At 47.2% G+C, this 13,720-nt stretch overlaps 2 protein-coding genes across 2 annotated transcripts; both read right to left on the minus strand.

Moving 5' to 3' along the window:
• Positions 1-335: 335 nt before the first annotated feature.
• LOC130609036 (gallinacin-13-like) lies at positions 336-2,228 on the minus strand. The gene is made up of 2 exons (XM_057427573.1): positions 1,924-2,228; positions 336-594 (listed from the first exon to the last, which is right to left on the minus strand). Exons 1-2 carry the CDS (start codon positions 1,982-1,984, stop codon positions 473-475), a joined length of 183 nt encoding a protein of 60 aa, XP_057283556.1. The 5' UTR covers positions 1,985-2,228; the 3' UTR covers positions 336-472.
• A 6,385-nt stretch (positions 2,229-8,613) lies between these two features.
• Positions 8,614-10,008, minus strand: LOC130609077 (gallinacin-12-like). The gene is made up of 2 exons (XM_057427676.1): positions 9,687-10,008; positions 8,614-9,093 (listed from the first exon to the last, which is right to left on the minus strand). Exons 1-2 carry the CDS (start codon positions 9,733-9,735, stop codon positions 8,918-8,920), a joined length of 225 nt encoding a protein of 74 aa, XP_057283659.1. The 5' UTR covers positions 9,736-10,008; the 3' UTR covers positions 8,614-8,917.
• Positions 10,009-13,720: the final 3,712 nt, after the last annotated feature.

The raw sequence follows: 13,720 nt of genomic DNA on the forward strand, positions 1-13,720 counted from the left end.
TTTCTGGGAGGGAAAATCATACCTCTCTCTTGGATCCATCTCCTTGAAGAGGATGGATCCTGCTGTGGTCTCTTCCGTAGACAGAGCAAGAGATAGATGTTAAAGGCTGTGATGGAGACAGAAATATGGGCTAGAAGAGGGGCTTCACTGGACAAGCTCAACAGACCCTTCTGTTTCTGCTCTCTGGAAGGGCACAGGTATCTCCTTGGTTTTGTGCCACATCTGCCAGCCTTGTACAGATCTTTTGGACACCCCAGTGCATCTTGAGCATCATCAAACCACAAGGATCAGGCAGGATGATCCATCTCAGAGGGAAACACAGCTGCACTCTGCAAGCAGTACTTCAAAACCCAACAGCTTTATTGGTGATGAACAAACTGAGCTGCAGGTGTAGGCACGGAGCAGGTCCTATGTACAGCTGTGGTTTCAGGATCACCTTGGTGTGCCAGGGTCCATCACAGCATGGTTGTTCTCATCGGCAGCAACGCACGTGGCCATTTCCGCAGGTCCCTTCCCAGCGCTCTGTGTGGAAGCAAAGCCTCCGGCAGCGGCCGTGGTTGCTTCTGCACTGCTGGCTGTCCGACAGGCCACTTGCTGCAGGGGAAAAGGTGATGGGAGACCCATTTAGGGCACCTGCAAACCCACTCGGAACTCTGCTAGTGCTGGTGACTGAGTGATGAGATGGGGACATTCAACTGGCTTCGTGATGAAGGTTTGATGTGCTCTGCGGAGCATCTGCCTCCAGCGAGCACTGGGACTCTTTTAACAACTAGCCTAGCCTAGGTGGGATGGCTGCTGTGGGTTGGCAAAGTTAGGCTCCATGAGTTAAGTGAAGTTTCAGCTTGGCTAAGTTGAGTTAGATGACTTAGGTGGAGTGGATCCCTTGGGCGATATCACAAGTCAGAGAAATGTCTTTTTGGAACAGGTGTTTTATCTGTTGGTTTGGGAGGTTTTGTATGATTGTTGTTTTCTTGGTGTTTTGGGTATTTTTCTTTGTTTGTTTTTTAAAAATCTTCTTATTTTGATCTAAAGGGTATGTGCTGCTTCTCTTTACACACAGCAGGAACCAAGTCTGGGGTTTCTGGAGGGTGGTGAGACATTGAAGAGCTTGCCCAGAGAAGCTGTGTCTGCCCCATCCCTGGTAGTGTTCAAGGCCAGGCTGGACGGGTCTTGGAGCAACCTGGTCTAGTGGAAGGTGTCCCTGCCCATGGCAGGGATCTTTAAGGTCCCTTCCAACCCAAACCATGCTATGACTCTATGATACACAGGTGCGTATCCACCACTGGTGGAGCAGACAAACCTTTCTCTCTCCCCTCTTTATCTCTAGGATTTAAGTAACTAAATGAGAGTATAAACAAGCTGAGCAAGTAAATCTCCTATTCTTTGTTATGAGGCTTGTTTTCTATGAAATTTATACCACCATAGTCCTAGTAACATCGTAGTGACCTTACAGGTGAATGAAAACTGAATTTCTAACATATACACACAAGCAAGCAGTGACAAAGCCAAGCCAAGGAAGAGAACAGAATCCCAGAAGAAAACAGACAGACACAGAAAGAAGCTAGCAGTCTTTCCCCCTACTGTTTTCCCCTGAAAGATTAACTTGATTTAATGGGGTTCTCCTTGTCTTGTGGAGGGTTGAGGCTTGCATCCTGTTCAGGAGCAGAGCTTAGACTCAGCGTTCCTGAGTAGGTTTTGAGGGGATGGAGAAGAGGGGATGTACAGTCTATGAACCTGGGATGCCTGCATCCAGAAGCTTCATGGACACTGTTTCAGAAGGTATTTGTTCCCTGGAAGCAAAAGTTAGGTTAGCCTTGACTTGGTTTGCCTTGAGGGCCTTGTTTTGTCCTTCTCTACCTTGGGGTAGGAACCTGTCTTTTCTCTCCCCACAGTCCTGATGAAACCCCTGTATCTTGTCCTTACCCGGAGCATCCTGGAGGAGGAGAATGATAACGACTGCAAAGAGCAGCTGGAGGATCCGCATGGCTGGACGTCAGGGGAGGTCCCACCACGAGGAGGAGTGAAGGGCTGTAAAGAGGCGGAGAAGAGGGAGAAGTGGGAGATCCTGGATTTATAGTGCTGGACGGGTTGTGTAACGCTCCTGAAGCCCAGGGGACTTTGTCAATCTCAGATGAGTTTCAACATGACAGCAAACATTTGCGTTGGGATGTTCCCACTCTCAGACACACCTTGTTACAGAAGGAAAAAAAAAAAGAAAAAGAAAAAAGAAAAGAGAAAGAAAAATAAAGGAAAAAAAAGTAAAAAAGTAAAAAAAAAAAGTAAAAAAAAAAGCAACAAGTTTTTGTCAACAAACTGCACTGAGCACTGGGGAGTCTGCTACTGCTTGCTGCTGGAGACAGGATGTTGGGGCTGACCCAATCTGGCTCTTGTGTTCTTACGCTTGAGCATGTGATGTTAAAATCCCATCCAAGTGTTTGCAGTATCAAAGTTGTTCATTTCCAGCTTCCAGTCTCTGTGTATAGCACTGACAGCCAAGAGTGAAAAAATGCAGTCTCCTCATCAGCACTCCCCAGCACACAACATTGGCTTGAAAATCATGGGATCCTTACAAATCAAAGGTCTGTGTTTCACAACTTCTGGGCTGCAAAGGCAAAGCTTGCCAAAGCTTTGTTTACAAGTGTCAAGAAAAATGGCAATTTAGCATCTTATTATGTATTTATTACATGGGAAATCTGGGATACCTCCTCATAATTATCAGGAACAGGAGCATTAGGAAAGCTTGTGTATTACAACTCTTCCAAGAAGGATGGCAGGGTCCCTGGTCTGTACTAACTCTCCAGGTTAGTTCCTGGAATGCAATAGAGGTGGGACCGGAGTTTCAGCTTTGGAAAACAACACAAGGTACATACCCAGCAGAAATTTCCCCAACCAACAACAAATAGAGGAAAAGCAAAAGGCATCACCAAGTCTCCCATTTTCCTTTAGTAAGTCATCTTGATGGCTTTTTATTTGCAGGCTGGGTGCCAGGTAGTGATGGAAAATGGGAAAGTGATGGCCTTCATACTGCTTGAACAGAACAAGGATCACCTTCATCAAACAGAGCAGATAAGGGGCCCTTCACCAGCTGGACTTTGCATCATGGGACACTGAGCATTTAAACAGGGTGTTATACAGACTGGCCACACAAAACCTGGGACAAGAAGATGGTTTGTAAGGATGCGTGTAAATCCTCTCTATGAGTGTTGATGCTTTGCATATCTGGTGGTACCGCTTGGTGCAGTGAGTGGAAGACCATAACCCACCATGTTCCTCTAAGGATTGGCATCTCCAATGTGACAGATGGTGCAGTGGGGCTGGGGTAGAGTTTCTCTAGCAGAAACAAGATTACAGGCCTTGAGCTACAGCCCAAGAAGGGAGGAGCGTGTGGATGCTCATATGAGTATCCTGCTCTGAGTATGTGTCTCAACACGTGTGTGCAGGTGGTTTGATGCACTCTAGAGAGAGGAGGCTTAGCACAGAGCCAGAGTACCACATGGCCGTGGCGTTCCTGACAGTGGATGGCAAAATGCCATGATTTATCCCTAGCTCAGCTGCTTTCCCTTAGTGGGAGCAACACCATCTCTGAGGATGAGCTGTGTCTGGGGCTGTTTGAGTGCTCCACAGGGACAGGCACAAAAGTGGCCAGGATGCATCCTCTACATCACTACAAGCCCCTGCTCTACAGCTGTAGTACGTGGGTCGAGTTGCAGAACATGTCTTGGGAAAGAAAGCCAAAACCAGACAATACCAACATAAACCAGATTTCCCCCAGAAATCAGGGGCAGGAAGTATCTGTCCCCTGGGCAACTGCTTGAACAGCAGCTGGGCTTGCTTCTTCCCGCGTGGTCCCTATGCTGTGCTGGCCTCAGCCTTTGGTCAGCCTACTGGGGCTGGTCCAGCAGCATCCCACCCTTCCCTGCTTTCCAACCTGCCACCAGATGGTTTCTTTTTGGAGTCTACCATGCACAAAGGATGATCTGTGCTCAGTGACACACAGAAACCAGTGCCTGCGTACCTTAGAGGTTTTGAGGCAGGGGAGGAGTCAAGTCAATCTGCACCCACCCCATGGCCCCAGACAGGAAGGATGTCTCCACTGACTTCATCTCTTTTTGTGCCATGAGCTGAGCAACCCGATATTTAAATGCAGCCTGGGATAAGTGTATGCCAACATGAGCAAGTCCTTTGATGACTGAACCCTTGCCAGCTTGCAATGCCATTTCTGCTTCCCCATCCCACCAGTGGCTTCTTTCCAGTGCCTGAGCCAAGCAAGCACTGATACAGCCCTGCAGTTCAGCTCATGAAGAAGTGATCGTGGGCTCAGCTCTGGGCTCAGCCCTGGCACAGAACCCCCTTATGGCCTTGGGTGGGCTTTCGTTACAAACCACCATGCAGTTGTCCTCACCCACTCAAAGGGACCATCCACCTCCCTCCTATAACAGTGGCCACATGGGCTTGATGATCTTAAAGGTCTTTTCCAGCCTAGTTGATTCTATGATTTTATGGGGAGGTCTGAATGAAAGTAAGCACAGCACAACTGTGGTATTTTCTCAGTTTGCCTCCTGCTTTCAGGCTATTTTTTAGCCTGAAGAGTGAAGTCTTACATGGCAATATCCTTCAGCACGGAGTTTCATGGGTCTGCAGCTGGTTGCATAAAGGAACAATTTGTTTGCTTGTTTTAAATATGTGTCCACCTAGTTCCTGTGCATGACGAGGCCATGAGTACTCAGACCCCATTAACCCTTAGGACATTTTATCAGATTTTCCCAATCCTCTAGACTTCTACCATGTCCCCCAAACCACCCAATGCCAGTCCTGCTTTGCAAGAGATGCTTCTGGTCTCAAACTCTGCCCAGCAGGCTTTGTCGTGCCTCCTGCCTGCTCCCCAGTTCCCCCTGCATCCAGGGGAGATGACTGGAGATAAGCCCAAACCCCTGTGTTCAGGCCTACCACATCTGGTGTGTCATGGCTATCCCTGAGAGCACAGGTCTTCAGGCCCATAAGATGCCTCACTGAAGTTCATGGAGATATAGTACTCATGTCAGCCACCTAAATAGGCATCTGGCCACCAGCTGCATGGCCACATCTGGACATCTGTTAGAGATGGTCCCTGGCATTTGCCCAGCTCCAAAGTGTACCAAGGAACAGTCTGGCAAAGTATTAGTTTGATGTTAGTGTGATTAGTTTGATGTTCATTTAGTGTGAGGTGTCCCTGCCCATGGCAAGGGGATTGGAACTTGATGATGTTATGGTCCTTTCCAACCCTGACTGTTCTATGATGATAGCCTCTATGGGTATCTGTACATGTCTGATCTTGAGCCTCATACAGTTTGACTTACTCTGAATCCAGACACGTTTTATCTTCCCATTATGCCCCTGGAGCTAGTGTGGTAGGGTGACGGCATCCTCCACTCCACAGGAGGTTGAAGAAGCCACATGAGTGGGCTGGATATGAACCCCTTTCTTTGAGCAACCTGATCTAGTGGAAGGTGTCCCTGCCCATGGCAGGGGGTTGGAACTGGATGAGCTTTAAGGTCCCTTCCAACACAAACCATTCTGTGATTCTCCTGCATGGGGGTGAAGGAAGAGCCAGGCATGCAGGTGCTTGCATTGGTTTGCATGGGATTTCTGGGGACATAAGAGACAATCTGGATCTAAGGTACTTGCCCAGCACTATGAGATCTCAGCTTCCCCAAGCAGGAGCCCATCTGACCACCATTCTTCTGATTATACAGCTCCATTTCCAATGGTGTTTTTAAGGCAGAAGCAGAGGATTCAATCTGTCTGTCTCACACTGCCAAGCAAACACTGGCCTGCTGCCTGGCAACAGTAAATAAATTCCAGTGAGGGGACGTTCATGCTGTGCTTTGATGAACTGATGTCTCCAGTTATGCATGAGGTTTCTGCTGGTTGACAGACTGGGCATGAGGGTAGGGCTCTATCCTGACTGTCTGTATGGCTGAAAGACCCCACATATATTTCCCAAGATGTCTGGGTGGTTTCTGGTCTCCCTTCGGGGCTGATATAGGTCTGCTAGGGCAGTCCTGAAGAACCCCTATTTTGTAGCCGCCTGAGCTCTGTCAGGTACAGACAGCTGGAATGAAAGGCTTAACCAAGACTTTGCCACAAACATCATCTTCCTCATTTGGCTTTCTCCCATGAGGCCCAAGACTTCATGCCTTTTCAAAGTGGGCTACTGGCCTGATTGAAATTCTCACCAGCCTGCATCTCTGAAGGGATGGCAGACTTCACTTTCTCATTACTTCTGCCTCTCTGGCTTCCCCATCACTTGCCTTACTGTGCCCTCTAGTCCTACATGCAATTCTGGAGGTAACATTTTGGATTCAGATGAACCCAGCTTACTACATGTGGGTCTGCACTCTGGGAAATGAGCCCAGCTGGGCAGGACTGCTGGTCATGGGGGAAGTCCTCTGTCAAAGGGGCACACTGGGGATGACTTTTACTGAGTGCCTCAAACCATGAATATGTTTTGGATTTTAGATATAAAAGGTTGGAATATGGTGCTTGGGGGCCTATAGGAGTGTGGTCTCATGGTGAATGAAAACACATAGGTGAGCAGATCTGTGCTGAGTGCATGAACATGGTCACTTAACCAGAGGAGTTCAGTGCTGCCTCCTCCTTGGGGTTACAGGATACACCAGCCCGGGGTAATTAGTTAGGCCAGCATTCCCTATCATACACTTACACTAAACCATCTCATACTGCTGTTTAAGCAGCTTCTCAGGACCTGTGCTGGTGTCTGAGTGCTCTGCCCCAAGCAAGTTGATGGGTGAAGAAACCATGTCAAGAAACAGTTGTGTAGTGTTGGTGGACTTGGAGAGTGCTGTTCTCTACCCTCCACCATGTCCTCAGTGCTTTCCCTCTTCTCCTTCTGTGTCAGATCACGTAGCTGGGAGGGAAGTCAGTTCATTTTATTCATCAGGCAGAAACAATCATGGATTTCTGTTGCCTTTTTTTTTGTTGCATTGTGGTTTGGATTTTTTAGGGTTATTTTCTGCCAGATCAGCAAGTATATACAGTATATATAGTATATATATACACTGTAAGTATATGTATGTGCACTATAAACTGTCTGAGCATTTCCACCTTCCCTGACTGAAATTTGGCTGGCTAAAGTGATTCAAAATGCATAGGTGGCGGAAGTCCCAGCAACTGGCAGGGAGCTTTACAGGGTGAGCTGCATGAGCCCATACGTTTCACTTTCTTAGGAAACCAGGTTATAAATATGGTGGCTACTCATCCCCCAGATAAGAGGAGTGAATCATGAACTCTGTGGGTGAACGTGAGAAATAAACTGTGCTTTGGAACGGTGCCTTTATTTCAAAGCCTGCCTGTGCTGTACTCATACACCAGCATGCATCAGAGAGGAGGGCTGGACCTGGGGAGAAATTTGGCTCTGGTCTCAGCCCTGTCTCAGTTTCCAGCACTGGTTCCCAAGCCAACAGCTGGCTCTGGGTAACCTGGCTCTCCTGATGGTTCATCCAACTGCAGGGGATCTCCAGGGCAGTGCTGGTATCTCCCTGCATGCATTGGTGCCCTGGACTGTGCTATGATCACCCAAGGAGAATAGCTGGGATGCTCACAGAAGAGTGGAGTTGCTTGGGTGAATTAATTGTTGGATCTCTGGCAATGGCTCCTGACCCTGGTGAGGTCAATGGGATTTTTCCTGTTCGATTCATCAGAGCAAGAACTTAATCTCCCAGGAAGGACTTTTCCCTGGCTCTGGCCAACACTTTGCTAATTGGCGTAGCTCTCTCATTACATCGTTTTCTCTCTTTCACAGAAATGATTGACACAGAGAGAAATATTTTACCTGGAAAGGGATAGAGGTGACTGACAAAGGCAGGGGAGTGTCCAAATTCCATGCTGAAGAAATAAAGAAGGGCTGAGAGTGGATCTGGACAGCTAATGGATCTAGGCTAATGCTGGTCATAGGCAGAAAGATGTTAGGTGCAAACAGGCTAATTGCTTTGGGATGGTTGTTGGGTGATTACAGAGGAAAGGATGAGCACCAGAAATGCAGTCCGTGGGTGAGAAGAGCAGCCTGTCAAGAGCAATGGTTCACAGCTTTCAGATCCTTTCCCCATCATGTTTAAAACAAGCAAGACTGGTCTCTTCCTTGGTCTTGCAGTATTGAGGGATGAACCAGGGACAGCCCTGCTGGGATACATTTTCTGGTCTCTGTGTTGGCTGATGGCCAGCACATTCCTTCTCTGAACGTTATGGGCAAAAGGGTCTGTATGCATGTGGGAAATCCCTGCTCCTTTTTAGTGTCTTATTTCTCCCTTCCCATTGCCTGTAAGAACATGGTACACCCTAGAAAAGAAGACTAGATATGGGGGGGGGACTTGCCTGAGAAACATAGACCCCATTTAGGTTTTATGTCGAACCAAGTAGCTTTTTCACCAAAAGCAATGGGATAACAGTTGCCCCATTGCAACTGTTTTCTTGAGGAAGGGAAATAAAGAGACAAAGTCACACTGGTCTGCTGGGAAAGTGTGGGGTGTTGTGTTCAACCCTGGCCAGAGAAAAAGAGCATGTCCCACCACCAGCAGCTTTGCTGAATGTCAGCAGGAGTCACAGATGGGCATTTGCCATAAACTTCATGTTTATTGCTTTCAGGTAAGGAGAAGGCAATTTGTCACCTATGCATGGCAGGTAACAACCAGATGCCAAAAGGGGTGATAAGTAGCCTAGATGCCCCAAATTTATTCTTTTCATGGTGTTTCCTAGAAAGTCCCAATAAAAGCAAGAAGTGATGTGTTCAGAGTGATTCCACAGCCCTGTTCTCCCAGAAGAGTAACAGTGACAGGAAAGGCAAAAGATTTCTTTCCCAACAGCAGATCATTCCTCATTCCTGCAGCTCTCCATGTGCTGCAGTTTGCTCCTTTGGAAACCTTCAGTTCTTTGCACTGGGGGATGTCAGATTCTTGCAACAGAGAATGATGGGTTCAAAGCAGTACTTAGCCAGATATTCACCAGGTTCACAGGTTCCAAGTCGGCAAAAGCCCCTTTCTTGCCTACAGTGGCATGCACCCCCTTCATGCTTACAGCCTAGTGGTCCATGAGCATCTCCTGTAAAAAGAAGCGGCAAGCTGGTGGGTAAACGCATGGGGCTTCTTGTGCCAATGCAGCACTGCGAGCATGCATGGAGCCTGCATTGCGTGTGTGGCTGCACAGAGCACAGATGGGATACCTGTCCCAAAGGACAGCTTCAGACATCTGTGTTAAAAATACCAAGCTGCAAAGCCAGCCTCACCCAAGGAACACCTTATCATGCAGTTGTTTATTCAGGATGCTGGCAATGACCATGCATGGCAGGTCAGAGCGGTTGTCCTTGCCCTACCAAGGGCACAAGTGCAGCCTGAGAAAAGGCAGAAATATTTCCCCAGAGCACAGGTCACCTCCTTAGGTCTTCTCCAACCAGTCTGCTCTTACAAAAGCAGTGAGGTTCCCCATTTTCACAGCTTCTTCCCTGCACATTTTTGCACTACCCCAAAGGATTAAATCATGCATTTTGCCAAAATACCTCATCCATTGCCTCATCCAGAAGCCAGAGGACACCTTTCCTCAATACCCATCATATTTTGATTTGATTAAACAGTGAGAAAACATTATTCCTGTTCCCAGATACCTCTGTTTACCACCCTCAGCCTTCCTGGTCTTACCATGACCCATAAGGGAGATGAAGATCAGCATGAACCAAAGGATCCCCATTGCTGGAAAAGTGCAGACCTGAGATTGTGCAGAAGCCTCTGTGTGCTGCTGGCACACTGGGTGGCATCTGGGAAGAGGGAGTAGGCAGGAGTTAATTGTATTCCAGTCTCAGGAACAATGTCTGCTGCTGACAAAACCATCCATGTCATTCCGACCCAGTGCTGCGGCTCCAAACAATGATGACTTGCTTCACATTCACTGGTTATCAGCGTCCCCAATTCCTCTTTCTGTCATTTGCCATTTTGGACTGGTAGGTTGCCAACTGCAGGCAGTTTGGTGGAAAAAGAAGCTTTGGCTTCAGCCAGCAAAGTCCCTGGGAAGCTGATGGGTGGAAGGCAACCTGAAGGGAAGACTCCTGAGGAGTTGCAAGGAGGAGAATGATGCAGGCCAGGACTGATCCATTTTCTATCTGAGCTTGTGTGAATGTTTTCTCCAGCTGAAACCTGAATGTGATTTTTTTCCTGCCAAAAATGCTATTCCAGCTTTGGCTTCCCAGGAATTTAGGAGGCTTCATTCCTGAGTGTGATGAGAACACAGCTCTGGTGGAAAAGGTAGCTGGTTAGCTCAGCAATGCACCACTTGGTGGTAGTTATGTGATAGGTATGCAGTTCTTGCTCTAAAATCAGCCTATGCTGTTCCAGCTACCCTTGCCTGGCTGCTGCCTCTACCTCGTCCTGCTCTTTGCTGTCTCTTCAGCTGTGTTAATGTAACCATTCATGTGAATACATTCTAAGCTGGATAGTTGAAAGATCAAGATTAAAAATTTCCTTCTCCCTAAACCAATGTTGTTTAGACGCACTCGATAGAATCATAAAATCACAGCATCATGGAATGGTTTGGGTTGGAAGGGACCTTAAAGCTCATCCAGTTTCAACCCCCTGCCATGGGCAGGGACACCTTCCACTAGACCAGGTTGCTTCAAGCCCCTTCCAGCCTGGCCTTGAACACTGCCAGTGATGGTGTAGCAACAAGTTCTCTGGGCAACATGTGCCAGTGACTCCACACCCTTCTTCCTAATATATAAACTAAATCTACCCACTTGACAGAGTCAAAGTTTGCTGTCCTGGATCAGCAGGTATGGAAAGTTTGATGGATGGCATTTGAGATGCATGGGCATTATGGATCTCTGCATGAGTGACAGTCACAGGCAAGACACTCTGGAAGCCCAGAATGATACCTTGGGCCACCTCAAGTGACACCAGTGTTCAGGTCTGGGGCAAGTGAGTCTGGTCCTAAAGAAAAAAAGGACAAAAGACAAATTTCATCTGACTCTAAGATCAGATGGGTTAAAGCATCTTGTTTGAAGGCTGACCAGTCCTGATCTAGGGAGGTCAAGTACATGCAAACCCTTAATTTTCCTTGTCCACTTAATATTCTACTTGGTGTAGTGGAAGGTGTCCCTGCCCATGTCAGGATGGTTGGAACTAGACGATCTTTAAAGCTTCTTCTAACCCAAGTCATTCTATGATTTGTGATTTTATGATTCTGATTACTCTATTACTCCATGGTCACCTGCTGGACCAAAAATAGGTCCATCCACCCTCTTGGAGTGAGAACTAGCCCCTTAGGAGTGGGACTGTTCTCCTGGGCCGGGAGCAAGGAGCTGGCCTGGGACCTTTACACCACTGCTTGAACACTGCAGTGTTTAGATTTCTCCTCTGGGCTATGCAGGGGCAAACCTGCAAGGCAGGTCTGGCAAAAGAGCTCCAGGCTCTGTGGACCATTTCATGCTGGAGAGATACTGATCTTGGGGGAACATCAGAATCAGCACACTGTCTGCTGCAGGCTGGTAATAATTTCCAGCTAAGCCTGCTCATGTTTTGCAAAGGAAGGACAGGATGTTTCTGCCTCCTCTCCCCAGGCCATTTGTTTGATGTATTGCTTTTCTGCTTCAACAGAGGGGTATGGGATTGGCTTTTCCCTGTTGCAACCAAGCCGCATTGCTCCCTTCTCCTCATCCTCTTCATGCCTTGTAACTGATTACAGAGCTTGTCTGGTCCCACACACTGGTCCACTCACTAATGATGCGGGGAAGTGAAACAACCCTGGAGCTGAGTGAGCTTTCTTGCTCTTTCTGTGGCCCATGACAGTGTGGATCAGGTCAGCCTTGCAAGGAGAGTCTGGGGGGTCTTTTGTGATCTAATATCTCCCACCCCTTATGTGCAAACTCTTGCCGCATCATTCCGACACAAAAGATGTCCAGATGTGCAAAGCAAGGGGTAGAGTAATGTGTTGGTACAGATGCACTGTACTAACGCTGAATTTTGTAACTGGACTGGAGAGAAGCATTTCTTTATAAAAACAGGGCAGTAAAGGCAAGAAACTCAATGCCAGGGGTTTAAGTCTTTGCTTATATAGATAAGTAAGATCCTTTCCGCCTCTTTGGCAGAGTTGGATTATACACCTCAATGAACCCATCCTCCAGCCCTTGGATAACCCCAGCCCATGGCCAGCAGCCAACAATAGTTGTGTGTGTCCTAGGAAGGCTGGAAGAGCATGGTGTTGGCTTTAAAACCTCCTCATGACATAGGAGCCAGTGGATGCACACCATCTGCCAATCTGACCATAGCTCTTTTCATTCGGCATTGGCCCAGGATCTTCTGAGAACTTATAAACTCTTGGCTGGACAGCTGTAGCCACTGGACCCTGTCCTCCAACAGTTCCTGTGCTGCTGAGCCATGGGTCTCTTCCAGTCCCACAGGTTACTCCATGTTTTGGGTTTGCAATGTGCCTTTGGGGGTGGGTGCTTCCACTGAAGGGTTTTCATGCATGATTATGGTAATCTTGGTGAATCCCTTGATGAGTTTCTTTGGGAAATGTGCAGACAGTGCGCTCTTTCCTGCGTGCTTTATCTGCACACAAACCCTGATGTGGGACTTTATTCTTTACGGACTTATATCTGATGGCACCTCAGTGAAATCTTCCAGCAAGCCATTAACTTGCTAGTTACAGTGCCTCTTGCCCCTGTACTAAAGCATCACCTCCTTCATGATCCAAGTAAACCAAGATCTTGTATAAATGAGTGAACAGCTACAAACTTCCACCATTCAACCAAAATCAGCTAAAAATAATGTAAATACAGTCAGGAAAAGAAATAAAATGAAAGTAAGGTTTAATGGTGAGAGCCCATATGTAAGACATAGGAAGTCTTAGGTCCTCTTCTGATCTAAACTTTTTGGATGCCTCTGTACTGTCCTCTGGAACCAGTGTCTTGGCTAACCAGTGTCCTTGACTGATGTGAGGATGGTGTTCTCATTACCTCACATTACCTCTGGAAGAACCTTCATGCTCAACGTGGCAGCGAATTCCACTTCAATTGACATAAATTCACCTCGAATTCTCAGATGAAAAAGTGTTCTTTAGAAATGAATGAGAAGCAAGGAAGACATGGCAAAGCAAGAAAGTAATTTCGTTATATCACTGTCATTATGTTGATTATGGACAAGGGAGCACTTACTGAAGAAGATCTGAGGTTCCCATGGCTGCTGTGCTTGTTAGAATGGGACATTTTCAGGACACCACATCTTCTACAGTTCCTTCTGATATTCATGCCAGCAGCAGAGCATGGTGTAACCTTGACCAGACCTTATCTATCATTGCGCATGACCACAGGCATGATGTTGACATATCCCGCCTCTCACCAGACACACAAAGGTAGGCAGAGTCCTGCATGGGCACACCACTGCTGAGGCACAGGGAGGTGGGAAGCAGGCCTATAGAGGCACCAGACAAGAGAGGGTGACTCTGGTGTGGTAGTGGGCGTGTATTTACATGTGGGAGAACTCAATGGGAGCAGAGTCTAAAACCCATTTATTGACTTAACTTGATTTCAGTGAGTCATGGGGTAGGCTATAAATGAGGTTATTTGATTTAAAAAAGGAACAACCGACAAAAAAGAAGGATTTTTTAAATTTGATTGTTTGTTTGTTGTTGTTTTTTGTTTTTTTTTCTATAATTCTAGTTAGAAAAATAATGTATTAATCTC

Source organism: Pezoporus wallicus, unplaced genomic scaffold, assembly GCF_028554395.1.
Source record: "Pezoporus wallicus isolate ANWC-B61680 ecotype Strahan unplaced genomic scaffold, APGP_CSIRO_Pwel_v1 contig_6464, whole genome shotgun sequence".
Classification (NCBI taxonomy): Eukaryota; Metazoa; Chordata; class Aves; order Psittaciformes; family Psittacidae; genus Pezoporus; species Pezoporus wallicus.

Excerpts from the sequence above, each read along its gene's own strand:
- LOC130609036 (XM_057427573.1), bottom strand. The coding sequence starts at position 1,984 with ATGCGGATCCTCCAGCTGCTCTTTGCAGTCGTTATCATTCTCCTCCTC. Across the intron at positions 595-1,923 it reads CCTCCTCCAGGATGCTCCGG|CAAGTGGCCTGTCGGACAGC; the intron begins GTAAGGACAAGA and ends TTTCCCCTGCAG.
- LOC130609077 (XM_057427676.1), bottom strand. The coding sequence starts at position 9,735 with ATGGGGATCCTTTGGTTCATGCTGATCTTCATCTCCCTTATGGGTCAT. Across the intron at positions 9,094-9,686 it reads CATCTCCCTTATGGGTCATG|GAGATGCTCATGGACCACTA; the intron begins GTAAGACCAGGA and ends TTCTTTTTACAG.